This window comes from Panthera pardus, unplaced genomic scaffold (genome assembly GCF_024362965.1).
Source record: "Panthera pardus isolate Hobbes unplaced genomic scaffold, ASM2436296v1 HiC_scaffold_25, whole genome shotgun sequence".
Lineage (NCBI taxonomy): Eukaryota > Metazoa > Chordata > Mammalia > Carnivora > Felidae > Panthera > Panthera pardus.
Window position 1 is genome coordinate 23,296,558 of NW_026526821.1, and position 23,576 is coordinate 23,320,133.

General features: G+C 42.9%; 1 protein-coding gene across 8 annotated transcripts in view; it reads right to left on the bottom strand.

Moving 5' to 3' along the window:
- Positions 1-23,576, bottom strand: part of CNBD2 (cyclic nucleotide binding domain containing 2) — a 65,132-nt gene that overhangs the window by 12,226 nt on the left and 29,330 nt on the right. For all 8 annotated transcript variants that reach the window (XM_053890297.1, XM_053890296.1, XM_053890295.1 and 5 more), the window contains 6 exons: positions 21,476-21,632; positions 20,802-20,953; positions 18,088-18,226; positions 9,284-9,398; positions 3,136-3,313; positions 790-910 (listed from right to left, as the gene is read on the bottom strand). In XM_053890297.1, the coding sequence (XP_053746272.1) occupies positions 790-910; positions 3,136-3,313; positions 9,284-9,398; positions 18,088-18,226; positions 20,802-20,953; positions 21,476-21,632 (862 nt within the window). The remainder of the gene's footprint in view (positions 1-789; positions 911-3,135; positions 3,314-9,283; positions 9,399-18,087; positions 18,227-20,801; positions 20,954-21,475; positions 21,633-23,576) is intronic.

The following is a 23,576-nucleotide window of genomic DNA, read 5'->3' on the forward strand; positions in this document are numbered from 1 at the left end:
AACATACAAATTTTATAATGAGTTTGTCAATGTCCACAAAATAACTTGCTGTGGTTTTGGCCTGGATTGTATTGAATCTATACATCAAGTTGGGAAGAACTAACATGTTAACAATAGAATCTTCCAATCCATGAACATAGAATATTCCTCCATTTATTTAAATCTTCTTTGAATTTTTTCATTATAATCAATAAAGGGTTTTTTTTTTTTTTGCATATGAACCCTCAACATATTTTGTTAGATTTATACCTAAGTATTTCATTTTTGGTGTTACTATAAATGGTATTGTGTTTTTAATTTCAAATTTCAATGTTCATTGACTTACACCTTGTGATCTTGCTATAATCATTTATTCACTTCAGGAGGACTTTTTCATTTTGTTTTTTGATTCCTTGGAATTGTCTACATAGACAATCAAACACCTGCAAACAAAGACAGTTTTATTTCTTCCTCCCCAAATATGTTTGATTTCCTTTTCTTGTCTTAATGCTCTAGCTAGAACTTCCAGTACAATGTTGAACAGGAGTGGTAAGAGAGTACTACTTGGCTTGTTCCTGGATTATTTTAAAACAAGTCACAGATGTCATATCATTTTATCTGTAAGTATTTTGGTACATATCTCCTAAAAACAAGGAGTCTTAAAAAAACATAACCATAATACCATTATCATCTCTAAAAAAGTCAAAAATACTCCTTAACATCACCAAATATAGAGTGGAATGTTTTTAAACCTTTACTGCTATTACTTAACACTCCAGCCCACATGAATGAGGCTCTCTGCACACTTACCACAGTTTCTCCTTCCTCTACAGTGTGGATCTTGATGTAGGTGCCCACTGCAGCCTCCTCAGGGAGTTCACCATACTCAGTATTGATCATGGGACATTTGAGGGAATGTGGATGCCTAGATCTGAAATTTGACAACTTGTTAAAGAGGATTCATTTGTAACACAGCCAGTTCATGAGGTCCTGGACAGTGAGCTCCCACTCTGCTGCATTTTAAGAACCTCCCCTTCCTGGAGAATTCACACCACCTCAGAAAGTGAGAAAAGTCAAAATCAAGCCCTGGAAGAGTTTATGTCAAGAACCGGAGAAGCTGAATAGTGGGGAGACTTAGATGAAGAAATAGAACCCCTTTAAACACTTGAAAGCTGTTATGTGGAAGAAGGGGCTGCTGATCTTATACAGCTGAGCCAGACCTGATGGGTGAGAATTACAGGCTGGCTGACGTGTGCTCAACATGAGGAAGAAATTTCTAAGTCAGAGGTGTCCAGTATAGAATAGACTGCTTTGACACAGGGTAAGCTCTATGTCCCTGGGGACACAGCACAGGTTGGGGCTGTCCTTCTTGGCAGAAAAGCAAAAAGAGATGGCTTTGTTTGTTTGTTTATTTAACAGGTTTCCTTGGGAAGCCTGTAGATACTGTATTTTGTTCATGCTGGAATTAATTTTACACAGGCAATCCTGTTGTGCTTTCTTTGGTCTTGGGCAAGGTAGACGGAAGAGACAGGCTATGCTATCTGGATTACAGGCAGGGAAAAATAATTATTTATCGGCTGAGAATATAGCCGATATAGTCACCCAACTCATAAACTCACCCAACACATAAACAAGGCAGCCTACAGTTCTCACTCCCCAGGATGCATACATGAGTAGGACATGCCCAGCATGCCCTTTATTTTTCACTTCTGGGTCCAACCTGTCTGTTCTCCCTTACTGATTTACAGCAGAGGAACTGGGTCGTTCAATCCCTACTTTCCGAAGAATTAGGATTGGGACTCCCTCAGAAAGAATATCCATCAGAGGGAATAACAACTCAGAAGTCATGGGATGCTCCTTATGGAGACAGATGGGCTGGAAATGCTAATAGGCAAAGGACTTGAGTGAAGTGGTACTTGGGACAACATGGAGGTTGTGATGTTCCTATTAGTATAATTGTGATGGTTTAATTTTATATTTAATGAAGGAGAAGAGATATGATATTGCTCTGGGTCCAGCACTGAGCTGCTTCTAGGCAGGTACCACTGAGTGTCCTTTCCTGTTCCTCAGCCTCTCTGGGTTAAGGCATAAGTGCAGCCCTCATCGTGCATCCTCATTCCAGTCATGACAGTTGTACCAAAAAACAAGGCTGAGCACTAATAAGCTGCTCAGGTTTGAATCCTGGCTCTGCCACTTCCTACCTGTATGACCTCAAACCAAGTAGCTTAATCTCTCCCTGTAGCTTGGTTTTCTCACCTGACAAATGAGATGGATAACAGCACTTAATTCATAGAACTATTGTCAGGATTAAATTAGATAATCCAGTACCAGGCACAGAGTATTCTACAAGTGTCAGCTATAATTATTATTATCTCATTTAATTGCTGGCTTACAACAACGCCAAGACTTGAATCCTATTATCTACAGAAAAGGAAACTATGGCTTAGAGAGGTCAAGTCCCTTGCCCAAGTACACAGAGATAAAATAAGTGGCCAAGCCAGGACTTGAGCCTGGGTTGAACTGACTCCAAAGCCCAGGCTCTTATCTACTGCCTCCCTTAGATGGGTAGAATTTTCTGAAGAGGCTCAGAGTCAAAAAGAGCCAATAAGGGATGCCTGGTTGGCTCAGTTGGTTAAGCATCCAACTCTTGATATCGGTTCAGGTCATGATCTCACAGTTTGTGAGATTGAGCCCTGAGTCAGGCTGTCAGTGCAGAGCCTGCTTGGGATTCTCTCTCTCCCTCTCTCCCTCCCCATCTTGCGTGCACATGCCCACACTCACTCTGGAGCGTTCTCTCTCTCAAAAACAAAACCAAACAAAACAAAAACACAATAAAACAAAAAGATCCAGTGACACGCAGACAGAATATCAGAGCCAGATCTGTCCTGCCCCTTCTTCCTCAAATAGGTTCCCTGAGAAAGGAAGTAGCTGACCACCTAAAATGGCCCTATGGGTTACAGGCAGAGAATGCAGCTCCTGGGTCTCCAATCAAGCACTTCTATAGGCTTCCTTCCGTATATACCCCAATCTTTGTGCTCGAGCTATGCCTGCTACCGCCAGCCCCTCTTCAGTATCCCTGACATTCTGTCCTTTCAAGTTCTATCTTCCTTTGCAACCAGAATCTGGGTCCTTCTATCTGCCAAGTGCTAAGCTTACTTGATCTTCGGGCCCAAGGTCTTTGGAAGAGTATTTCCTGAGGTTTTAATCCTCCTACTGAAGCTGGACCCCTGTGGCTCCCAGGCTTTCTGGAGGTGCTTAAGTTTCAGAGTACTAAAGTCCTGTACAGGATATGATTTTATCTGGAATTCCTTAAATCTCTCCACAGGAGAAGGTTCTGTTAGAGAAAGCACAGAAAAACACATTAATGGGTCTTTGCATATAGGAGGGCTTTGCTGATGATGGTGAAAGGTATACCATCCTCACCTGCCTGGCTCGCCTGGTACATGGGGAAATTAAGGAAAATAGAAAATACTGTGGTCTCCATGTATTGTCCCTTTGTGCCAGGCCCTTAGCAGAGCCTGCACATACATTACATCCAGACAACTGTCACTGGCTCCATTTAAGAAATAAAATTATCAGCAGAGATGGGGCACCTGGGTGGCTCAGTCGGTTGAGCATCTGACTCATGATTTTTGGCTCAGGTCATGATCTCACACTTCATGGGATCGAGCTCCACGTCTGGCTCCATGCTATCAGCAGAGCTTGCTTGGGATTCTTGCCCTCTCTCTGCTCCTGCCCTGCTCACTCATGCACGTGCACACTCTCTCTCAAAAATAAATAAATGAACTTTAAAAAAAAATGAACAGCAGAGAGTTGAGGTCACCCAGGAAAGCTGAAGCTTAGAACTGAACTCAAATCTACCTGATTTAAATCTCATGTCTTTACAAGGGGGCCTGGGTGGCTCGGTCCATTAAGCATCTGACTTTGGCTGAGGTCATGATCTCATGGTTCAAGAGTTGGAGCTCCACATCAGGTGAACATGAGTTCCACATTGGGTAAATGCAAGCCCTTCTTCTCCTTCTCTTTCTCTCTCCCACTCTGCCTCTTGTGGGACTGATTCTCTCTTCCCCTTGCTCACTTGTGCTCTCTTTCTCTTAAAAAAAAAAAAAAAAAAGAACAGCTTCTGTCTTTCCACTAACAGATCATATGATCGTATTTATCTGGGACTGGGGACAGAGGCAGCAATAAAAGATAAATAAATGACGAGCCATAGAATCTTGGATGAGGTAATTTTCCAGCACCCTCATAGGATTATTATAAGAATTACAGATAGGAGCGCCTGGGTGGCTCAGTCGGTGAAGTATCCGACTTCAGCTCAGGTCATGGTCTTATGGTCATGCCCATACGTGCCCATATGATTCAAGCCCAACGTCAGGCTCTGTGCTGACAACTCAGAGCCTGGAGCCTGCTTCAGATTCTGTCTCTGTCTCTCTGCCCCTCCCCACTCACACTCTGTCTCTCTCACTCTCAAAAATAAACATTTAAAACAATTAAAAAAAAAAGAATTAGATAAAGTATGTGCTACACCCTGCACAGTGCACTTAATATCCCCTCTATGAGAGTTAACAAGATCACCAAGAGAATACTACTCAGAAATAAAAAGGAGGAAACCAACTACTCAGAACACAATGCTGAATGAAAAGAAGCTAGGCACAAAAGAGTACATATTGTATGGTTCCATTTATATGAAACCCTAGGAAAGATAGATCTAACCTATTGCAATAGAAAGCAGATCAGTGGTCACCTAGGGTCGAGATGAAGGGTAGGAATTTACTGGGAAAGGACACAAGGGAAATTTTGGGGGGATGGAAATGTTCTGTAACTTGACTGTCGCAATTACCACAAATATAAATTTGTCAAAATTCATTGAACTACACATTTAAAATGTGTGCATTTTATTGTTTGAAAATTAAATATCTGTAACTTTGATTTTAAAGATAGATCTCCTAGGGCACCTGAGTGGCTCAGTCGATTAAGCCTCTGACTTTGGATCAGGTCATAATCTCACAGCTGGTGAGTTCAAGTCCCACATCAGGTTCTCCGCTGTCAGCATGAAGCCCACTTGGGATCCTCTGTCCCCCTCTCTCCCTGCCCCTCCCCAACTTGCACACATGTGCACTCGCATGTGTGTGCACTCTATCCCTCTCTCAAAAATAAATAAACATGAGGAGCGCCTGGGTGGCTCAGTCGGTTAAGCATCTGACTTGAGCTTAGGTCATGATCTCGCAGTCTGTGAGTTCAAGCCCCACGTCAGGGTCTCTGGTGACAGCTCAGAGTCTGGAGCCTGCTTTGGATTCTGTATCTCCCTCCCTCTCTCTCTGCCCCTCCCCTGCTTGGGCTCTGCCCCTCCCCCCACCCCACCTCTCTCTCTCTCTCTCTCTCTCTCTCTCTCTCTCTCTCTCTGAAAAATAAAATAAAAATAAACATTAAAAACTTTTAAAATAAACATATATATATATTAAGGGTGCCTAGGTGGCTCCGTCAGTTAAGCAGCTGACTTTCAGCTCAGGTCATGATCTCACAGTTGGTTTATGGGTTCAACCCCGGCATGGGGCTCTCTGCTGTCAGTACAGAGCCCACTTCAGATCCTCTGTCTCCTTCTCTGTATGCTCTCGAATGCGTGCTCTCTCAAAAGTAAATAAACATTTTAAAAAATTTTAATAACAAAATAAAAACAGATCTTCAGTGTTAGAGTCAACTATTAAAATTAATGTTAATAGAAATAATTCCAAAATCTATAAAGAATAGGCCTAGATTAGCAGAGAACATACAAAAAGCCCTGAATAAACCTTTTTACAAGGCTTTTTTGTCAATATCTATCAATATTTTAAGTGTGCATGGCCAGCATGCACTGGATCAATTACTCGATTCAGTAATTCTAAGATTTTATACAATGTTGCCTTGTACACATATGCAAAGATAAATACACGATGAAATTCACCACATTAGGGTAATAGTGAAAAATTGGAAATAACTCAAAATATCTGTAAAAGGTCATTGCTTTAATAATTGTGGTATATACATACAGTAGGATAAAACTCAGCTATTAAGAAACACAGATCTAAAAAAAAAAAAAGAGAAAGAAAGAAACACAGATCTAGACTTCTGCTTCCAGCCAAATGAATTAACAAGGACTAGACTTACTCTCCCACCTGAAACTACTTTAAAAAACCAGCATAAATGTATGAAAAAAATGGCTTTCAAGATATTGGGCATCAGGCCATGAAGAACAATCATCCCTGTAAGATAGAAAACAAATGGGGTGAGCCCTACTATTGCCCTAGTTTACTGCCTAGAGCTTTTGGAGGTTTTCTGGGCCATGTTGCAGGGAAGGGGAACCCAGGTGGATCCCATAAGTTTCCCTGAATTGATGAGACAGAACTGAGAATCTAGGGAGGACAAGACAGCAAGAGTTCACAAAGCAGAGTACCAGAGAGCACAGAGATGCACAAAGAAAGAACTCTGAAGATCAAGGTATAATAAATGGAAACACAATGCATGTTTATGGGTTGGAAGACTGAGTACTGTTAAGATTTCAATACCACTCAGATGGAGGTACAGATTCAATGCAATCCCTATTGAAACGCCAATGACCCAAATGACACGGCACCTGGGTGGCTCAGTCGGTTAAGCATCCAACTTTGGTTCAGGTCATGATCTCATGGTTCATGAGTTCGAGCCCTGCATCAGGCTTTCTGCTGTCAGCACAGAGCCCACTTCAGATCCTCTGTCCCCCTCTTTCTCTGCACCTCTCCTGCTTGTGCTTTCTCTCTCTCTCAATTTTTTTAAAAAAAATCCCAATGACTTTTTTGCAGAAATAAAAAACTCATCCTAAAATTCATATGAAATCTCAAGGGACCCCAGATGGCCAAAACAATTTTGAAAAAGAACAAAGCAGAAGGGCTCACACTTCCTGATTTCAAAACTTACTACAAAACTACAGTAATCAAAGCAGTGTAGTATTGGCATAAAGACAGACATATAAGCCAAAAGAATGAAATAAAGGCCCAGAGATAAACCCTCAGATATATGGTCAAATGATTTTAGCCAAGGGTGCCAAGACTATTCAATGGGGGAAAGAACAGTCTTTTCAATAAATGGTGCTGGGAAAATTGAATATCCACATGCACAAGAATGAATTTAGACGCTTACCTCATACCACATATAAAAATTAACTCAAAATGGATCAAAAACCTAAATGTAAGGCCTAAAACTATAAAACTCTCAAAAGAAAACATAGGGCAAAAGCATCACAACATTGGATTTGGCAGTGATTTCTTGGATACATACTAAAGGCACTGGCAATAAAAGAAAAAAATGGACAAATTGGACTTTATGAAAATGTAAAAAATTTGTGCAAAAGACAATATCAGCAGAGTAAAAAGGCAGTCCATGGAATGAGATAAAATATTTGTAAACCACATAACTGATAAGGGATTGATATCCAGAATATACAGGAAATTCCTAAAACTTAACAAAAAAACAGACAAGCAGATTTTAAAATGGGCAGAGAACTTGCATAGACTTTTCTACAAAGAAGATATATGAATGGACAATAAACACATTAAAAAATGATAATAATAATTAGTAGGGAAATACAAATCAAAACTACCAAGATACTATCTCATATCCATTAGGATCAATATCATTTAAAAAAACAACAACAACAAAGAGGGGCACCTGGGTGGCTCAGTTGGTTAAGCATTCAACTCTCGATTTCAGTTCAGGTCATGATCTCATGGTTTGTGAGTTCCAGCCCTGTGTAAGGCTCTGTGCTGACAGTACAGAGCCTGCTTGGAATTCTCTCTCTCCTTCTTTCTCTGCCCCTTCCCTGTGTGCATGCATGTGCACTCTCTCTCTCTCTCTCTCTCTCTCTCAAAAATAAACATTAAAAAAACCCAGAAAAAAACAAGTGCTGCTGAAGATGTGGAGAAATTGGAACACTTGTGCATTGTTGGCAGGAATGTAAAATGGTGCAGCCACTATGGAACACAGAATGGAGATTCCTTAAAAAGATTAAAAATGGAATTACCATATGACCCAGCAATTCCACTTCCGGATGTATATTCAAAAGAAAATGGTCTCAGATAACTGTACACTCATGCTCATTATTCACTATTCGCTAAAATGTGGACGTAACTCAAGTGTCCATCGATGGATGAATGGATAAACAAAATGTGATATATATATATACAGTTGAATATTATTCAGGCTTAAAAAGGAAGGAAATTCTGACACACTACAATATAGATGAAGCTTGAGGGCATTATGCTAAGTGAAATAAGCTAATCACAAAAAGACAAAAACTGTATGCTTCCACTTATATGAGGCACTTAGAGTAGTCGAAAGCATAAAGATAGACAGTAGAATGGTGGTTGCCAGAGGCTAGGGGGAGGAGGAAACGATCAGTTATTGTTTAGTAGGTATAGTTTCAGTTTTACAAAATGAAAAAAGTTAAAGAAATGGATGGTGGTGGTGGCTGTACAATATTATGAAGATATTTAATACCATTGAATTGTATGTTTAAAAATGGTTCAGAAAATTTTATGCTATGTGTATTTTGCCACAAAAAATAAATTTTGGGTAAAAAATGTTATGGGATGCAGCTTTTTCTCTGGTGGATTGGCAGTGGAAAAGAGAGGGGAAAAAACTGACATGAGAAGAGAAATGACATTTCCTGAGCACTAACAGGCCCTGTCCATACACAATCTGATTCAGCTTCCCTAGTAACCCCTGTGATAAAGATAACAAACATCTACTATACACTAATGCAGGCAGTGTTCTAAGAGCTTTATATATCCATTTGCTTAATTTCATAACAAGCCTATGAACTTGTTTTATAGAGTCTGAGGGAACTGATCCACAGGGACACAGTCACTTGCCCAGTATCACACAGCCCATAAGAGGAGGACCCTGGATTCAAACACAAGCAGTTTGGCTCCCGGGTCTATGCTCCTAACCATGACACTACCATGACAGATATGAAGAAACCAGGCCTAGACCCTTTAAGTACTCATCAGAGTCACTCAGCTAATCAGTGAGATTCAAACCCAGCTCAGTCAAGCTCCAGGCTCCTTTCCACCCCTCTCCCTCAAAGGGAAAGCCTAAAAAGGAGGAGCTGGAGGGGGGGCAGGAGCCTCTCCTGGCAGGGCCATGTGGGCCACGTTTGCACAGCTGGGAGAAGAGGGGATCAAACCAGACATCCTGCAGGGCCTTTCTAGCTCTAGAGGTCTAAGATTCTATGGGCTGAGAACTGGAAGCAGAAGGGCCCAGGCGCCCCCTGCTGTGCGCAGCTGCCAGTTACCATTGAGGTGGGTCTTCAGAGATGTGTCGTCTATCAGCTCCAGATGCTGCCAGATCCACTTGTAGTAGAAAGGCGAGGTCCCAAGGTCTATCAGACGCAGGACTTCACAGCTGCCCTGGAAACATCAAGGGACACTAACAATGGGGCTAACTCCTGAGGCTCCAGGCAGGCCAGGCTTTGAAGATAAGCTCTCTCTATTGCATCTTACCCCCAGTTTACTTGGCTTAATGCAAGTGGTTTCGGGTTCCTTTTTCTTTTTTTCTTTCCTTCTTTTTTTTAATGAAAATGTTATGTACTCATCACAAGTTCAAATAGCTAAATAGGCATAAGAACTAAATAAATGTTGGCATTGGGAGAAAAATCACCATAGAGAATATGATTGGGACAGTTGGGTGAAAATAATCACTTAAGGGGTGGTTCAGTTGGTTGAGTGTCCGACTTCGGCTCAGGTCATGATCTCATAGTTTGTGATTTTGAGCCCCATGTCAGGCTCTGTGCTGACAGCTCAGAGCCTGGAGCCTGTTTTCGATTCTGTGTCCCCCTCTCTCTGACCCTCTCCCACTCATGCTCTGTCACTCTCTCTCAAAAATAAATAAACATTAAAAAAATTTTTTAAAGAAAATAATCCCTTAAGTATATAGGGGTAAGTGAGTATAACAAATGATATTTAACTCTCAAATGATTCAGGCAGAGAAATAGAGAGAGAGAGAGAGAGAGAGAGAGAGAGAGAGAGAGAAAGAAGCAAATGTGGCAAAATGTTAGCAATTGGTGAATCTGGATGAAGTTTATACAGGAATTCTTTGCACTGTTCCTGCAAATTTTCTATAAATTTAAAACCATTCCAAAATTAAGTTTTAAAAATATTCAAACCAAACAGAAGAGCATAAAGAAAGTCAAAACTATTTTCATCCTAACACCCAGAAATAACAAGTAGCATTTTGGTGAATATTGTTTCAAACTTTTCTCTGTAAACATAATACATTAGTATTTTTTTTCATAAATGAGTCTCTTTATGTAAATAGATCATTGTAACCTTTTTTAAGAACTCAATAATATATCAAGGACATCATTTCATGCCAAGTAATATGGTAACATTATTATTTTTAGTGACTGCATATCATTCTATGTATGCCATAACTTACATACAATTTAAAATAGGAACTAGTTGAGCAAAAGAAGTCAGACACAAAGAACACATTCTGTATGATTTCATTTATATGAAGTTCAAGAATAGGTAAAAGGGCGCCTGGGTGGCTCAGTCAGTTAAGTGTCCGACTTCAGCTCAGGTCATGATCTTGCAGTTCGTGGGTTTGAGCCCCGCGTTGGGCTCTGTGCTGACAGCTCAGAGCCTGGAGCCTGCTTTAGATTCTGTGCCTCTCTCTCTCTGCCCCTCCCCTGCTCATGCTCTGTCTCTGTCTCTCAAAAATAAATAAATGTTAAAAAATTTTTTTTAAAAAGAACAGTCAAAAGTAATCTTCTGACTTTGTGGTTATCTTTGGTTGGGGGGGTGGGAGTTTGCCTGGGAAAGTGTACAAGGGAGCTTTCTAGGGTACTAGAAATGATCTCTATCTTGATTTGGGTGATGCTTACACAGATATATACATATATAACAATTCACTAAGCTGTAAAGTTTAGATTTCTTTATCGCACACATGTTACACCTCAAGGAAATATTTTTGAAGATTAATATTCAGTTCTTTCTGTCAGTATTATATATATAATTCTTATCTTGTTCAGGACAGTAAAATCTCCAGTTTACAAAACTCACCGCCTTTCCAAACTCTCCTGCACTGGGGGTAGCAGTGACCCCATTCTGGCTACTGACATATAAGTGGAAGGCTGATGGATAAAACTCCCTGGAAACCTGTGGTTGTCCTTCCCCCTTACCTCTGCATAAAACTCATATGTGATGGCTGGAGGTGAAATAGTCACATCGTGACCATTAGGATGAAAGCTATATGCTGTGGACGATGAGGGGAGATGCTAGAAGGGAACTGGGGTCTTGAAGATTTCCCCAAACAGCTGTTCTAGCCCTGGATTGCTTAATTCTAGCCTCTCTACTGCAAGACAAAAGGAAATTACTATTCACTAAGCCACTGCAGTTGGGTTTCTGTGACAGCAACTGTAACTGATAATCTTGTACACACATCTTAATGCCTAGAGTGGTCATTTAGTTCACAAATCTCAAGTTCTCCCCCTAAGCATAAGTCAGGATTGTTTTTTTTTTTAATCAGATATGGCCTTCTTACTTGCATTGGCCACTTTCCTAAGCAAAGTGACTCTGATAATGTGAGTGGAAACGTTAACAGCCCATGCTTGATTCTCAACATTACCTTCCCCTGTCCTATGGACCATGGAAGCATAGGTGAAGATAGTCGCCAGTGGCCTGGGTCCCTGAGTGACCATAGAAAGCAAGACCTCCTGCTGATCAAGCAGTGGGGACGAAGGAATGCATCTTTGTTAGTTAATCCACTGAGATTTGAGGATTGCTTAGAATTGCAACAAAACCTTGTTTATCCTAATATAATGTGCATGTTTGATTATCCTTTGGGATTGTTTCCTACAAGCATGTATGTTTTAAATGTTGACACACATTGCCAAACTGCCTTGCAGAAATGTTAGTTTACACTCTCTCCAACAGTGTATAAAGAGCCTGTTGTGTCTTTGTATTACATTGAAAGCTGGGTTTTCACAATCTTTTTTATTTTTTCTAATCTGGTAGAAAAGATATGTCATTTTCTTTTTTATTTCATATCTTTATAAAACATTACCTTTTTTTAGTAGGAACTGTAAGAGACACATTATACTTAAGGTTCAAGCTCAACTACTGTTGAAGAGGAAAGAGAAGGGATAAGACATTTATTAAGCCCTTATGATATGCCAGGTGTTGGTCTTGGAGGCTTAGTGAACATTTACTCAACATTTATCAACAAGGACTACAGGTGCCAGAGAAACACAGGTGAACATTTTCTTCTCAGGCTCTCGTGGGTGTTTAACCCCATCTGTACCTGTGTAGAAAACAATTTCACCATGTGTCCCCAAATGATAAATTGTTCCAAATGAATTGGTTATGGGCATTAACTATGTTTTCTAAGCCAATAGGAAATCACCTTCCCTAACTTTCCCAGGTCCCCAGGACACCCAGGCCCCTCCCTGCTATCACCCTCCAGTGGCCATATTCGTGAACTACAGGGGTCGGGACCTCCCAGTCTCAGATGAATGAATGTTCTAGCAGCTGGCCTGGCAGGAAATGAAAATGGGACAAAAGAGCAATCCCTTTAGAAAGGGCAGGTGCTTTTCAACTCCAGCCAGAGGGGGCCACATCACAATACAGCCTGGTGTTGCCTGATCTTCTGAATATTCAAAAGAAGCCAGAAATCCGAAATTTTATTTACAATCATCACAATAACGATTAAATCAACTTTCAATAAAACACTGTAAAGGACAGATCAAACTCACCTACCAGCCAAGATGCTCCCTCCTTGCTGTCACTTTGTAACATCTGCATTATTTTTCTCAGAATGAAGTTCAAGAGCGCCTGCATTAGATTCACCCTCTACGCTTATTCAAATGCAGATGGCCAGGTTAATGAATAAGAATCTCTGGGGTCTGGCAGAAATTTGCCTTTTTAGGAAGCCCCCTAAGTGTTCTTCATGCTTACTCAAATCTGGAAAAACTCTTTCCTTAAGTCAGAGTTCTCCACGTTTAATGTGCATCAGAATCACCTGGAAGGCTTGTCAAGACAGATTACTGAGCCACCACCTCTGAGTTTTGGATTGAACAGCTCTTGGGTAGTCCTGAGAATCTGCATTGTTAGTAACTTCCCAGGTGATACAGATGCTGCTGATTCAGTGACAATACTTAGAACCACTGAACTCGAGGATGAATGTGAACCGAGTAAATCTGGGCTAGACTAACTCTCATCCTTATAACAGACTTTATGAGGTAAGTAGTTCATTCTGTCTTATGGACAAAGAAATGGAGGCTAACACAGACTAAGAACTTTCTGCCGGTCAAGATGTAATCATTTGATTAGAGCAAGTCTTGCAGATGTCAGGGAGGAGGAGGAATTGCAAAATATTCAGGCTGGCCTTCAGGGTTTGGCACTACCATTCTCTCTTCTAGGTTCTTCCTGCTCTCCTCACATGACCATCCTTTGGGTCAGATCCTGTGCATCCAATCCCTTATAGTGTAGAGGCTGCAAGCCAAACACTCCCAAACATCTCTGAAGCCCCCTCGCACCTAAGAAGTTATTTGGGTTCCACTGCCCAGATGCACTTGGGCAAGGCTTGGTTTTGGACTGCAGGATATCTACTGTGTTTGTGGAGGCAGTGGCTACGGACGTGGCTTCCTGAATGTGGCAGGAGCAGCAGCACCTGTGACTGTCCAGTTCTGGACTCTGACTTGGGGTCACGTGGGGGTCATGTTCAGTTGAAGTTCTGTTCCTTCAGGCCTCCCCCTCACCAGTAAATCTGTTAGCCATTCAACATCCTGCAATAACTCCCCTTCTGCTTATGTTAAGCTAGTCTTGACTCCCTACTCTGGGACTGAACCCAAAATTAACAACACAAACACACCCCTAGTGATAAGTTTAATAATCGGCTCTCTGGAAAAATGTATGCATGTCTATAAATCTTACTCTTATAAAGGGTGTGTTACACACAATTTAGAAATAATAAAATATACTGTACTCTTATTGAAAGTTCCTATATATAAGGGTGCCTGACTGGCTCAGTTGGTAGAGCATGCGGCTCTAGATCTCAGGGTCCTGAGTTCGAGCCCCACATTGGGTGTGGAGCCTGCTTAAAATAAAAATTTATTAAAGAGGTTGCATATAGCCAATGGATTCTCACAGAAGACTGTTGTGGGCTCTGGCTGAATTCTTGTAACCAGGGCCAATCTATAGTCACAAGTCAACTGTGATTTGACAAGTTAAGTTGCATCCAATCCACACTTCTCCCAATACATTTTTAAAAAGTCTTTTTTAGTGTCTATTTTTAAGAGACAGAGAGAGACAGAGTGCAAGTGGGGGAGGGGCACAGAGAGAGAGGGAGACACAGAATCCGAAGCAGGCTCCAGGCTCTGAGCTGTCAGCACAGAGTCTGATGCAGGGCTGGAACGCACAAACCACAAGATCATGACCTGAGCAGAAGTCAGATGCTTAACCAACTGAACCAGCCCCCCGATATATTTAATATTATTAAGAATAGTTTGTAATCTACTGGCAAACTACTTCTCACCTTTGTATAAATTATGTTCATTAAATGGAAACCTTCTTTAGTTTTAGTGCTACACATACCAGAATGTTGCTTGTTCATCAACAATGTAACTTCTCTGATGAATCTATGATGAATAGTTTATTTTAATTTTTTAAAGTTTATTTATTTATTCGGAGAGAGAGAGTGTGTGTGTGAGCAGAGGAGGGTAGAGATAGGGAAGGAGAGAATCCCATGTAGGCTCCACACTGTCTGTGCAGAGCCCACCGTGGGGCTCACTCTCACAAACCGTAAGATCATGACCTCAGCCGAAACTAAGAGTCAGATGCTTAACTGACTAAACCACCCAGGCACCCCTATGTAATTTCATTTTTAATAACTATTGTATTTATTATCTTGGAAAATTCCTGAAAACTTAATCAGCTCTCACAGCCCAGTAAGAGCCAGCTCCAGCACACAACCAATCTTGCCCCCTTCTTTTAACTGCCCAATACTTCAAGGCTCAACTCCTGCCTCACCTCCTTCAGGAAGCCTTCCTTACAACCTCCAGCCTTAAGAGAGATTCCCCCTCTTGAGTCCCTAGAACTCAAAAAGTTTGTGCTAATCACTTGGTAGTTGGCATAGACAATTTTGTCTCTGCTCAGAACCTAATGGAAGAGACATATAAACAGAGAGAAACAGTCTTTTCCATCTTCATATCCCTCCAGAGCATGAATCAACCTTTGCACAAACTCAACAAATGTCTGCTAGCTTAATATGAGCAACAGATATATGGGAGATACTAAAAGTTTGGATGGCCTTTCTTAAGGTATCTTAACCTCAACTTCCTCATTTGTAAACTTGGAATAATAATATCTTCCTCAGGAGCGCCTGGGTGGCTCAGTCAGTTGAGCATCCAACTCTTGATTTTGGCTCAGGCCATGATCCCAGGGTCGTGGAATCAACCCCTGCATTGGGCTCCACACTGAGCATGGACCCGCTTAACATCCTCCCTCTCTCTCTCTCTGCCCCTCTCCCCTACTTGTGGACTCTCTCTCCCAAATTAATAATAATAATTATTATTATAATAAATATCTTCCTGATAGAGCTATAGTGAAATGGTACTATGTACACAGTTATTCATCAAAACACTGTTTGAAATAGCAAAAGATTGGGGCAACCTAAATATCCATCAATAAGGAACTGGTTAGATAAATTCAAGTACAAGCATACAGTGAAACCCTGCACAAGTGGTAAAAAAGAACAAGTGGGTTCTTTATGTACTGATATGGAACAATCTACAGAAACACTCTTGAAACAGCAAAGTGAAGAACAGCCTGCATAATTCGACGTCATTTATGAAAACAAGGAAAAAATATACACATGCATTTGCCTCTATACACAAAGAATAGATGCAGGACAGACACATGAGAAAGCAGTGACAATGACTGTCTCTGGGGAGGAATACTAGGTGGCAGGGGGAAAGAGGTGAGAGGGAAACATTACTCTTTTAAACCTTTTGAATTTCAAACCATATGCATGTATTACCTGTTCCAAAATAAACAAACAAACAAAAATTAACAATACTAGTAGAACCCGTGGCACAGGAGCAAAGGGCCTCAAAAAAATGGTAGTTCTCATGGTGATCATGAAAACTACTGAGGGGTTGAGCAGAGTCAACAACTGACAGAAAGATCGACTCAAATTGCAAATCCCAGCTCCTGAGAAGAGCTTTGGATAGTCAGACAGATCTGTATTGAACCTGGCTTCTGCCCCTCATCGACTATGTGATCTTGGAGGAGCCACTTCACCTTCCTATGCCTCAGTTTCCACCTCTGTACGATGGGAATAGCAACACTACCAACCTCCATTGGGCTGCTGTGAGGCCAAAATGAAATAAAGCATTCGAAGCACACAACCTGGGACATAGTATGCACTCAATAAATGTTAGATTTTCTTTTTATTATCAACCAACACAGAAGTTGGCACAAGACAAAAAGCAATTCACAAAAGACAAAATTCAGACAGTAAACAAACATGAGTAATCTCACTAGGAATCAGGAAAAATGTAAATTAAATCCTCAATAAGGTGGCATTATAAAATTGATGGGGCGCGTAGGTGGCTCTGTCGGTTAAGCGTCCAACTTTGGCTCAGGTCATGATCTCATGGTTCGGTTCGTGAGTTCGAGCCCTGCATCAGGCTCTGTGCCGACAGCTTGGAGCCTGGAACCTGCTTCAGATTCTGTGACTCCCTCTCTCTCTACCCCTCCCCCGCTCGCACTCTGTCTCTGTCTCTCTCAAAAATAAATAAAACGTTAAAAAAAATGTAAAAGAAAAATGTTGAGGGGCACCTGGGTGGCTCAGTCATTTAAGTGTCCAACTCTTGATCTAGGCCCAGGTCTTGATCTCAGAGTCGTGAGTTCAAGTTCCACACTGGGCTCCACGCTGGGCACACTTTAAAAAAAAAAAAAAAAGACTTTTGAAAGAATGCCTGGCAAGTTTGGCAGAGGTGTGTGGCACTGGCAAAGGTGTGCACAGCTGGAAGTTAGATAAAGTGGATCTTTTTGGAGAGTAACTTGTTCCAAGATTCATAAAAATGATGATACCATGCAATTCTGCTTCTGAAAATCTACTCTGAGGTGATGAGCTCATGCGTGATTTCTTCCCTCTTTCCAGAACTCTGTTTTATGCTGTGGTCATATCACTTCTATAATTTAAAAATTATGATTTTATGTATTTATTTTTTTATTCTCAAGTTAGTCAACATACAGTGTAGTCTTGGCTTCAGGAGTAGAACCCAGTAATTCATCTCTTACATATGACACCTAGTGGTCATCCCAAAGAGTGCCCTGCTTAATGCCTGTCACCCATTTAACCCACCCCCTTACCCCCAGCAATCCTCAGTTTGTTGTCTGTATTTAAGAGTCTCTTATGGTTTACCTCCCTCTCTGTTTTTATCTTATTTTTCCTTCCCTTCCCCTATGTTCATCTGTTAAGTTTCTCAAAATCCACATCAGTGAAATCGTATATTTGTCTTTCTCTGACTGACTAATTTCGCTTAGCAAAATACCCTCCAATTTCATTCACATTGTTGCAAATGGCAAGATTTCATTCTTTTTCATTGCTGAGTAGTATTCCATTGCATATATATACCACATCTTCTTTATCCATTCATCAGTGGATGGACAGCTGGGCTCTTTCCATAATTTAGCTATTGTTGATAGCACTGCTATAAACATTGGGGTACATGTGTCCCTTCAAATCAGTAAAAATTATAATTTTTAAAACTCGCCTGGCATCACTAAGATTCAAGGGCCAAAATGCATAATTTAAGTATGTATCTGTATATAAATAAGCATGTATATGAACTTAAGGAGCAGGTACCCCTGTGGCCCTCTTTCTAATATAACAGCTGTGTGTCCCAAAGTTCACAGCAACCCTCGGAAGGAGGGAGCCCAAACAGTGTGGTATGCCTTTTGCAGCTAACACATAGAAGCTCAGAGAAGGAGGTGTTGCAGAACAGCGGTCAGACCCTGCCTGTGTGGCCACAGGACATTATACTAGGCATGCCTTCCCAGCTTCCACCCTCCCCCATCCTAGACCTCTCACCTTGCAGACAAACATGATGGAGGGTGATTCTATGAAGTCTTTTAAGACCAGCTGGCCATACGAGAACTTCTCCACCTTCCCCAGGGTTACGAGCTTCCAGAGCTTTTCATCAGACCACGACTCAAACAGATCCATCTTCCTGAGGGGAAAATCCTGTTAGAATTCATTGGCCCTCATCACAGAATGTGCCCTGCTCTCAGCAGTTTCCAGAAAGGGAACACATTGTCTTGCTCTTGCAAGTGCCTGAGGTGGAGGATTTTACTTGCCCTCCTGTTGCCTCCCCTGGCCTGTGGCAGCGCCCTGGGGTTCTCTCCTCTGCTCTGCTTCTCTTCCTTCCACTCTTCCCTCCAGGGGCTTCTTCCTGGCTCCATCGCCTAACCTTGTACTCACTAGGCTAGTCTCATTCCAAGCAACTGAGAGTTCCTCACTCCAGCTCACCTACTATTCTGCCCCCAGCCCAGCAGTCCTGACCTTACCTTTGGTTTGGGCAGCTCACTCCAGCTTCCTCCAGCCTATTAGCTTCAAATATTCCAGGCTGTGGCCAGTGAATGGGAAACTTCTGGACTCCCCTCTTTTTTTTTTTTTTCTATGACTGAAGGCCCACTCCACAGTGCCCCGCCTTCCCCTGAGCTCCTACACCACCAGTCAGGGGCTTGCCTTCCCTCACACACAGCACCACAGGGGCTGCTAACAATCATCTCATATTTTCTCAGCTCCAACAAATTATGAGGCCAGAACTCGGATGGCTCAGGCCTCATCAAGGGCACTGAGTTCCATCCACAACACTAAGGGGGAACAGGGACGGTGCCATGTCCAAAGAGGAAGGGTCTGGAGACACAGGAAGGAAAGCAGGGTCACCACAGAGGGAACACCTATGGGGCCACACACTTTCCATAATCATCTCATTCAATCCTTATGATGATGTGGCAGAGATGAATCATTATCCTCACTTTGCAGAGCAGGAGACTAAACTCAGAGAAGGGAAGTGACCCATCTTGGGTTACATGGTTAATAAGCCCAAGAGCTGAGATTGCCACTCAGCCCTATTCTTCAACTGTGTGAAGACAGGAAATGTTCCTCTCTGCAGGACCAAGTCCTCCCTTCGCAGGCCCCAGCCCCTCTTACAGCCCCTGCTCTCCCACTCCACTCCACCCCACGGGGCAGCCCTCTGCTCACCACACTGCTCTAGAGGCGCACAACCCTACAGACTGTATTTTCAGGGCCAGTGCAGATACTTCATTTGATTTTCAGTCTTCTCCTAAAGACAAGTAACTAGAAATGATTAAGTGAGCACCTGCCTGTGCTTGGCGCAATGACAACACGAGGGTTACCATGGTAAAGGTGCCAATCTGCCCTCACTGCCATAGTGCTTCCTGAGGGGTATATAAATTGTAAAGGTGGTACTATATGATCAAGAAGTACAGTTTGAGGGTGCCTGGGTGGCTCAGTCGGTTAGGCGTCTAACTTCAGCTCAGGTCATGATCGCATGGTTCATGAGTTTGAGTCTCACATCGGGCTCCATGTGGACAGCTCAAAGCCTGGAGCCTACTTTGGATTCTGTGTCTCCCTCTCTCTCTGCCCTTCCCCCATTTGTGCTCTTCTCTCTCTCTCTCTCAAAAATAATAAACATTTTTTAAAAATTATAAAGAAATACAGTTTGAGGGCTCCTGGGTTACTCAGTCGGTTAAGCGTCTGACTCTTGATTTGGGCTCAGGTCATTGTCTCACTATCAGTTGTGAGATTGCGCTCCATGTTGGGCTCTGCGCTAAGCATGAAGGAACCCCAAGGAACCTCAGGCTTGCTGAAAGCACACAGTGAGTCACACTTGAGTCAGCGCTAGAACCCAAGTCTCCAGAAGCAGACATCTATTGCTTTTGCAGCCAAGCATCAGGTCACCCTTTCCCCCAACTGTACCCTGATTTTATTTTGGGGGAAACTTCTTCTTGACTCTCAGACAATCAGAATGTCACTGACCCACGGATGAGTCAAATGAAGACAATCTGGTTCAGAAAGAACAAATCAGGGCCCCTGGGTAACTCAGTCAGTTAAGTGTCCAACTCTTGATTTTGGCTCGGGTCATGATCTCATGGTTCATGAGTTCAAGCCCTGCATCAGGATCTGCGATAGTGCAGAACCTGTTTGAGATTCTCTCTCTCCTTCTCTCTGCCCCTCCCCCCAAGTGTGCTCGCTTGCACGCGCTCTCTCTCTCTCTCTAAAAAAAAAAAAAAAGAATTACAGTTTGGCTGGGGCTTTAAAGAAACACAGGGTGTGATAGAAGCACTGTGGGGCACTCTCTCTATTCTTGGGTGAGCGTAGATGGGGTTGGTTAGTGAGGTGGGGCAGTGAAGCCCAGGGACTTGCGAATTGAACATCCCAAGCCTTGCTTTTCTTAGCTATAAACCAGAGAGAACAAGAGAAACAATGTCACAGGTAAAAAGCCTTGATACAAAGGGCTTAGCACCCTGCCTGGCCGAGCAAGTGCTCCGTACGTTATCTATTCTATTAGTACCATCCCACAAGGAAGGGATGTTTGAGCTGAGACCTGAAGGTATAGTAGCAGTTTGCTAGATGGAGAAGTTGGGTGGGAGGTGTCTCCTGTCTCAAGAGCATTCCAGACACAAAGAAAAGCACCCACTATTTCCCACTGGGCCTAGGGCAAAGTCAGGCACCTAATAAACACCCAGGGGGAAGATGTTGGCTGATGATGGGAGTACCTAAAAAATTCAAACCGATGCTGAGCATCCTTTTGGAATTCCTGATCCAGCTTATTAGCAAAGAAATCTTCTCTGTCGACAACCAGGAACTCTGTTTCTTCCATACAGACCACGGTGGCCCTCCTTACTGAAGGACTCATAAGGTCCAATTCCTGTTGGGTGAACACAGGCAAAGGCAACTGAGAGGCTACCTCTGGCTTTCTACTCACAGCCTTGCCCACCGCTTTCCTGCTTCCATCAGCCCCCAGAAATCTCTATTCCCCAGACTGCAGATTCCTGGCTGGCCCTTCCCACCTCACTTCCCACCTCTAGGTGCTCACTTCCCACCTCTAGAGGCCCATCCCCTCCCTCTTAATATGCTGCCTATGGAAAAAGAGGCAACAGGCTTGACCAGACCAGAGAGAGGAAGCTGGAGGAGCCTGACTAAGGGGTCACTGCATCCCTGTGTTGTTATACAGGAAACATATTTCTTTTTAAACATCACAGGCGAAGGAGCCAGGCTTGGACATCACCTGGTCTAGTCAATGGGCTGGTGACAGGTTAAGGGCACTGGGACCCACAACAGGGCATGACTCACACAGAGGAGAGGGCAGGACTGGGCCTGGCTGTTCTACCAAGAGTCCCGTCAAGCCCCCAACCCTGCCCCAGGAAAACAGACCTTTCCCTGTACTCACCCCAAAACAGTCGCCCTTGTGCAACAACGTTGGGTGGGGGTCCAGGAAGGCACTGCTGCCATCCTCATCCTCAGTCACTGCGACTGTGCCCATGTAGATGAAATAAAAGCTGTTGCCCCTCTGCCCCTTCTTGACCATCACACGTCTGCGACCAAACCTGAGAAAAGCCCAAAGCCAGTAGATCTAGTAGCAGCAGGGAGCCTGGCCCCCTGGGAGGAGCTCTGGCCTGCTTGTGCTCTTTGCTTTGGAGCATGAAGGCACAGACTGGACTAGAAGGGACCTCATAGCAGCCCAGGCCCAGCCCCATCAACCTTGACCTCTTCACTAATGCTCACCTAGTCGCCTGCCTCCATCAGACCGCAGCTTCCTGAGAGCAGAGCCTTTGTCAGACTGCTTAGACATACAGTAAATGCTCAGTGAACAGCAGTTGAATGAATAAATGAGCAAATACTGAAAGTAATGAATGAGTAGCTAAATGCTGAAGAGCAATGGCTTTCAAGTCAGACCTGGATCCAAGTCCTGATTCTGCCACTAGCTGTGTGACACTGGGCACTCATATTCTCTCTCTGAGCCTCAGTTTCTCGTCTGTAAAATACAGCTGAACATACCTAGAAAAGGATAGACAGATGGGTCTTGTTATAACCCCTAAGAGCTCACTACACAATTGGAAACCATTAGGGTAGAGGTGCCCAGGTCCAGAGCAAACTGGGAGTTTGCTCCTAAGCTTAGAGGAGGAAATTTTCTGTATTTCAAATGTAAGTTCAAATTTCACTTCTTTCAAGATTCATTCATTTCCTTCATTCATTCAATAAATTAAATAAATACCAACTGTGTCTATCAGACACAGCGAAAAAGGACAGATTTTGTTCTGAAAATTATGGTCACGCACAGGGACTAAAGTTTAAAAATGCTTTAAGAGAGGTAAGCACAGACTAATTCAGAAGCATGGAGAAAGGGCATTTAACCCAGCTTAGGAAAGCCATGGCAGGCTCCAGAACAGTGTCTAGAGTCTTCCAGGTAGACAGAGAGATGAGAGAGTGTTCCAGGCAGAGGGATGACCATGTCCAAAGGCACAGAGGTGGCTGGAAGCAAGGCGTGTTCAAAGGAATAACAGTAAGCTCCATTAGAAAGGACAGTGGAAAACAGGGAGGTCAGGGGAATAGTGGGAGAGAAATTTGGCTGGGTCCAATCATAAGAGAGTACAAAAATTAGGCTAACTTTGGATTTTACCCAGAAGGTAATGGGGAACATTAAAGAGGAGGTGGCCCAGACAACAAAGACTAGATGGGAGAAGGCAGGCACATTCAGCTAGGAAATGACTTTGTGGATGAGAGAGCATGGCCAGTGTTCTTCCAAGAACAGACTCCTGGAGCCGGAGCAGAAAAACCCTCAGAAACTGTCTAGCTCAACCTACATTATGCGGATGAGGGAAGTGGGGCCCAAGGAACCCCAGGCTTGCTGAAGGCACACAGTGAGTCACACTTGAGTCAGCGCTAGAACCCAAGTCTCCAGAAGCAGACATCTATTGCTTTTGCAGCCAAGCATCAGGTCACCTTTTCCCCCAACTGTACCCTGATTTTATTTTGGGGGAAACTTCTTCTTGACTCTTGGACAATCAGAGTGTCTGACCCATGGATGATTCAAATGTAGCCAATCTGGTTCAGAAAGAACAAATCAGGGCATCTGGGTGGCTCAGTCGGTTAAGCGTCCAACTCTTGATCTTGGCTCGGGTCATGATCTCATGGTTCACGAGTTCAAGCCCTACATCAGGCTCTGCGATAGTGCAGAACCTGTTTGAGATTTTCTCTCTCCTTCTCTCTGCCCCTCCCCCACTCATCCTTTTTCTGTCTCTCTCTCTCTCATTCCTTCCCTCCCTCCCTCAAAATAAATAAACTTAAAAAAAAGAAAGAATGAATGAACAAACCCCAAGGCTGTGACTTGAAAGACCAGGAAGAAATATTCTCTTTCCCAAAGGACTGAGACTGGAAAGAGGAAAATTTGGAGCCATGGTAATAGCAGCCATCTTGCTGCTGTAAAGGAGAGTCTAGCTGAGAAAGTGGTTTATGAGAATGCCATGTGAGGTGGAGAGAGACAGACAGAC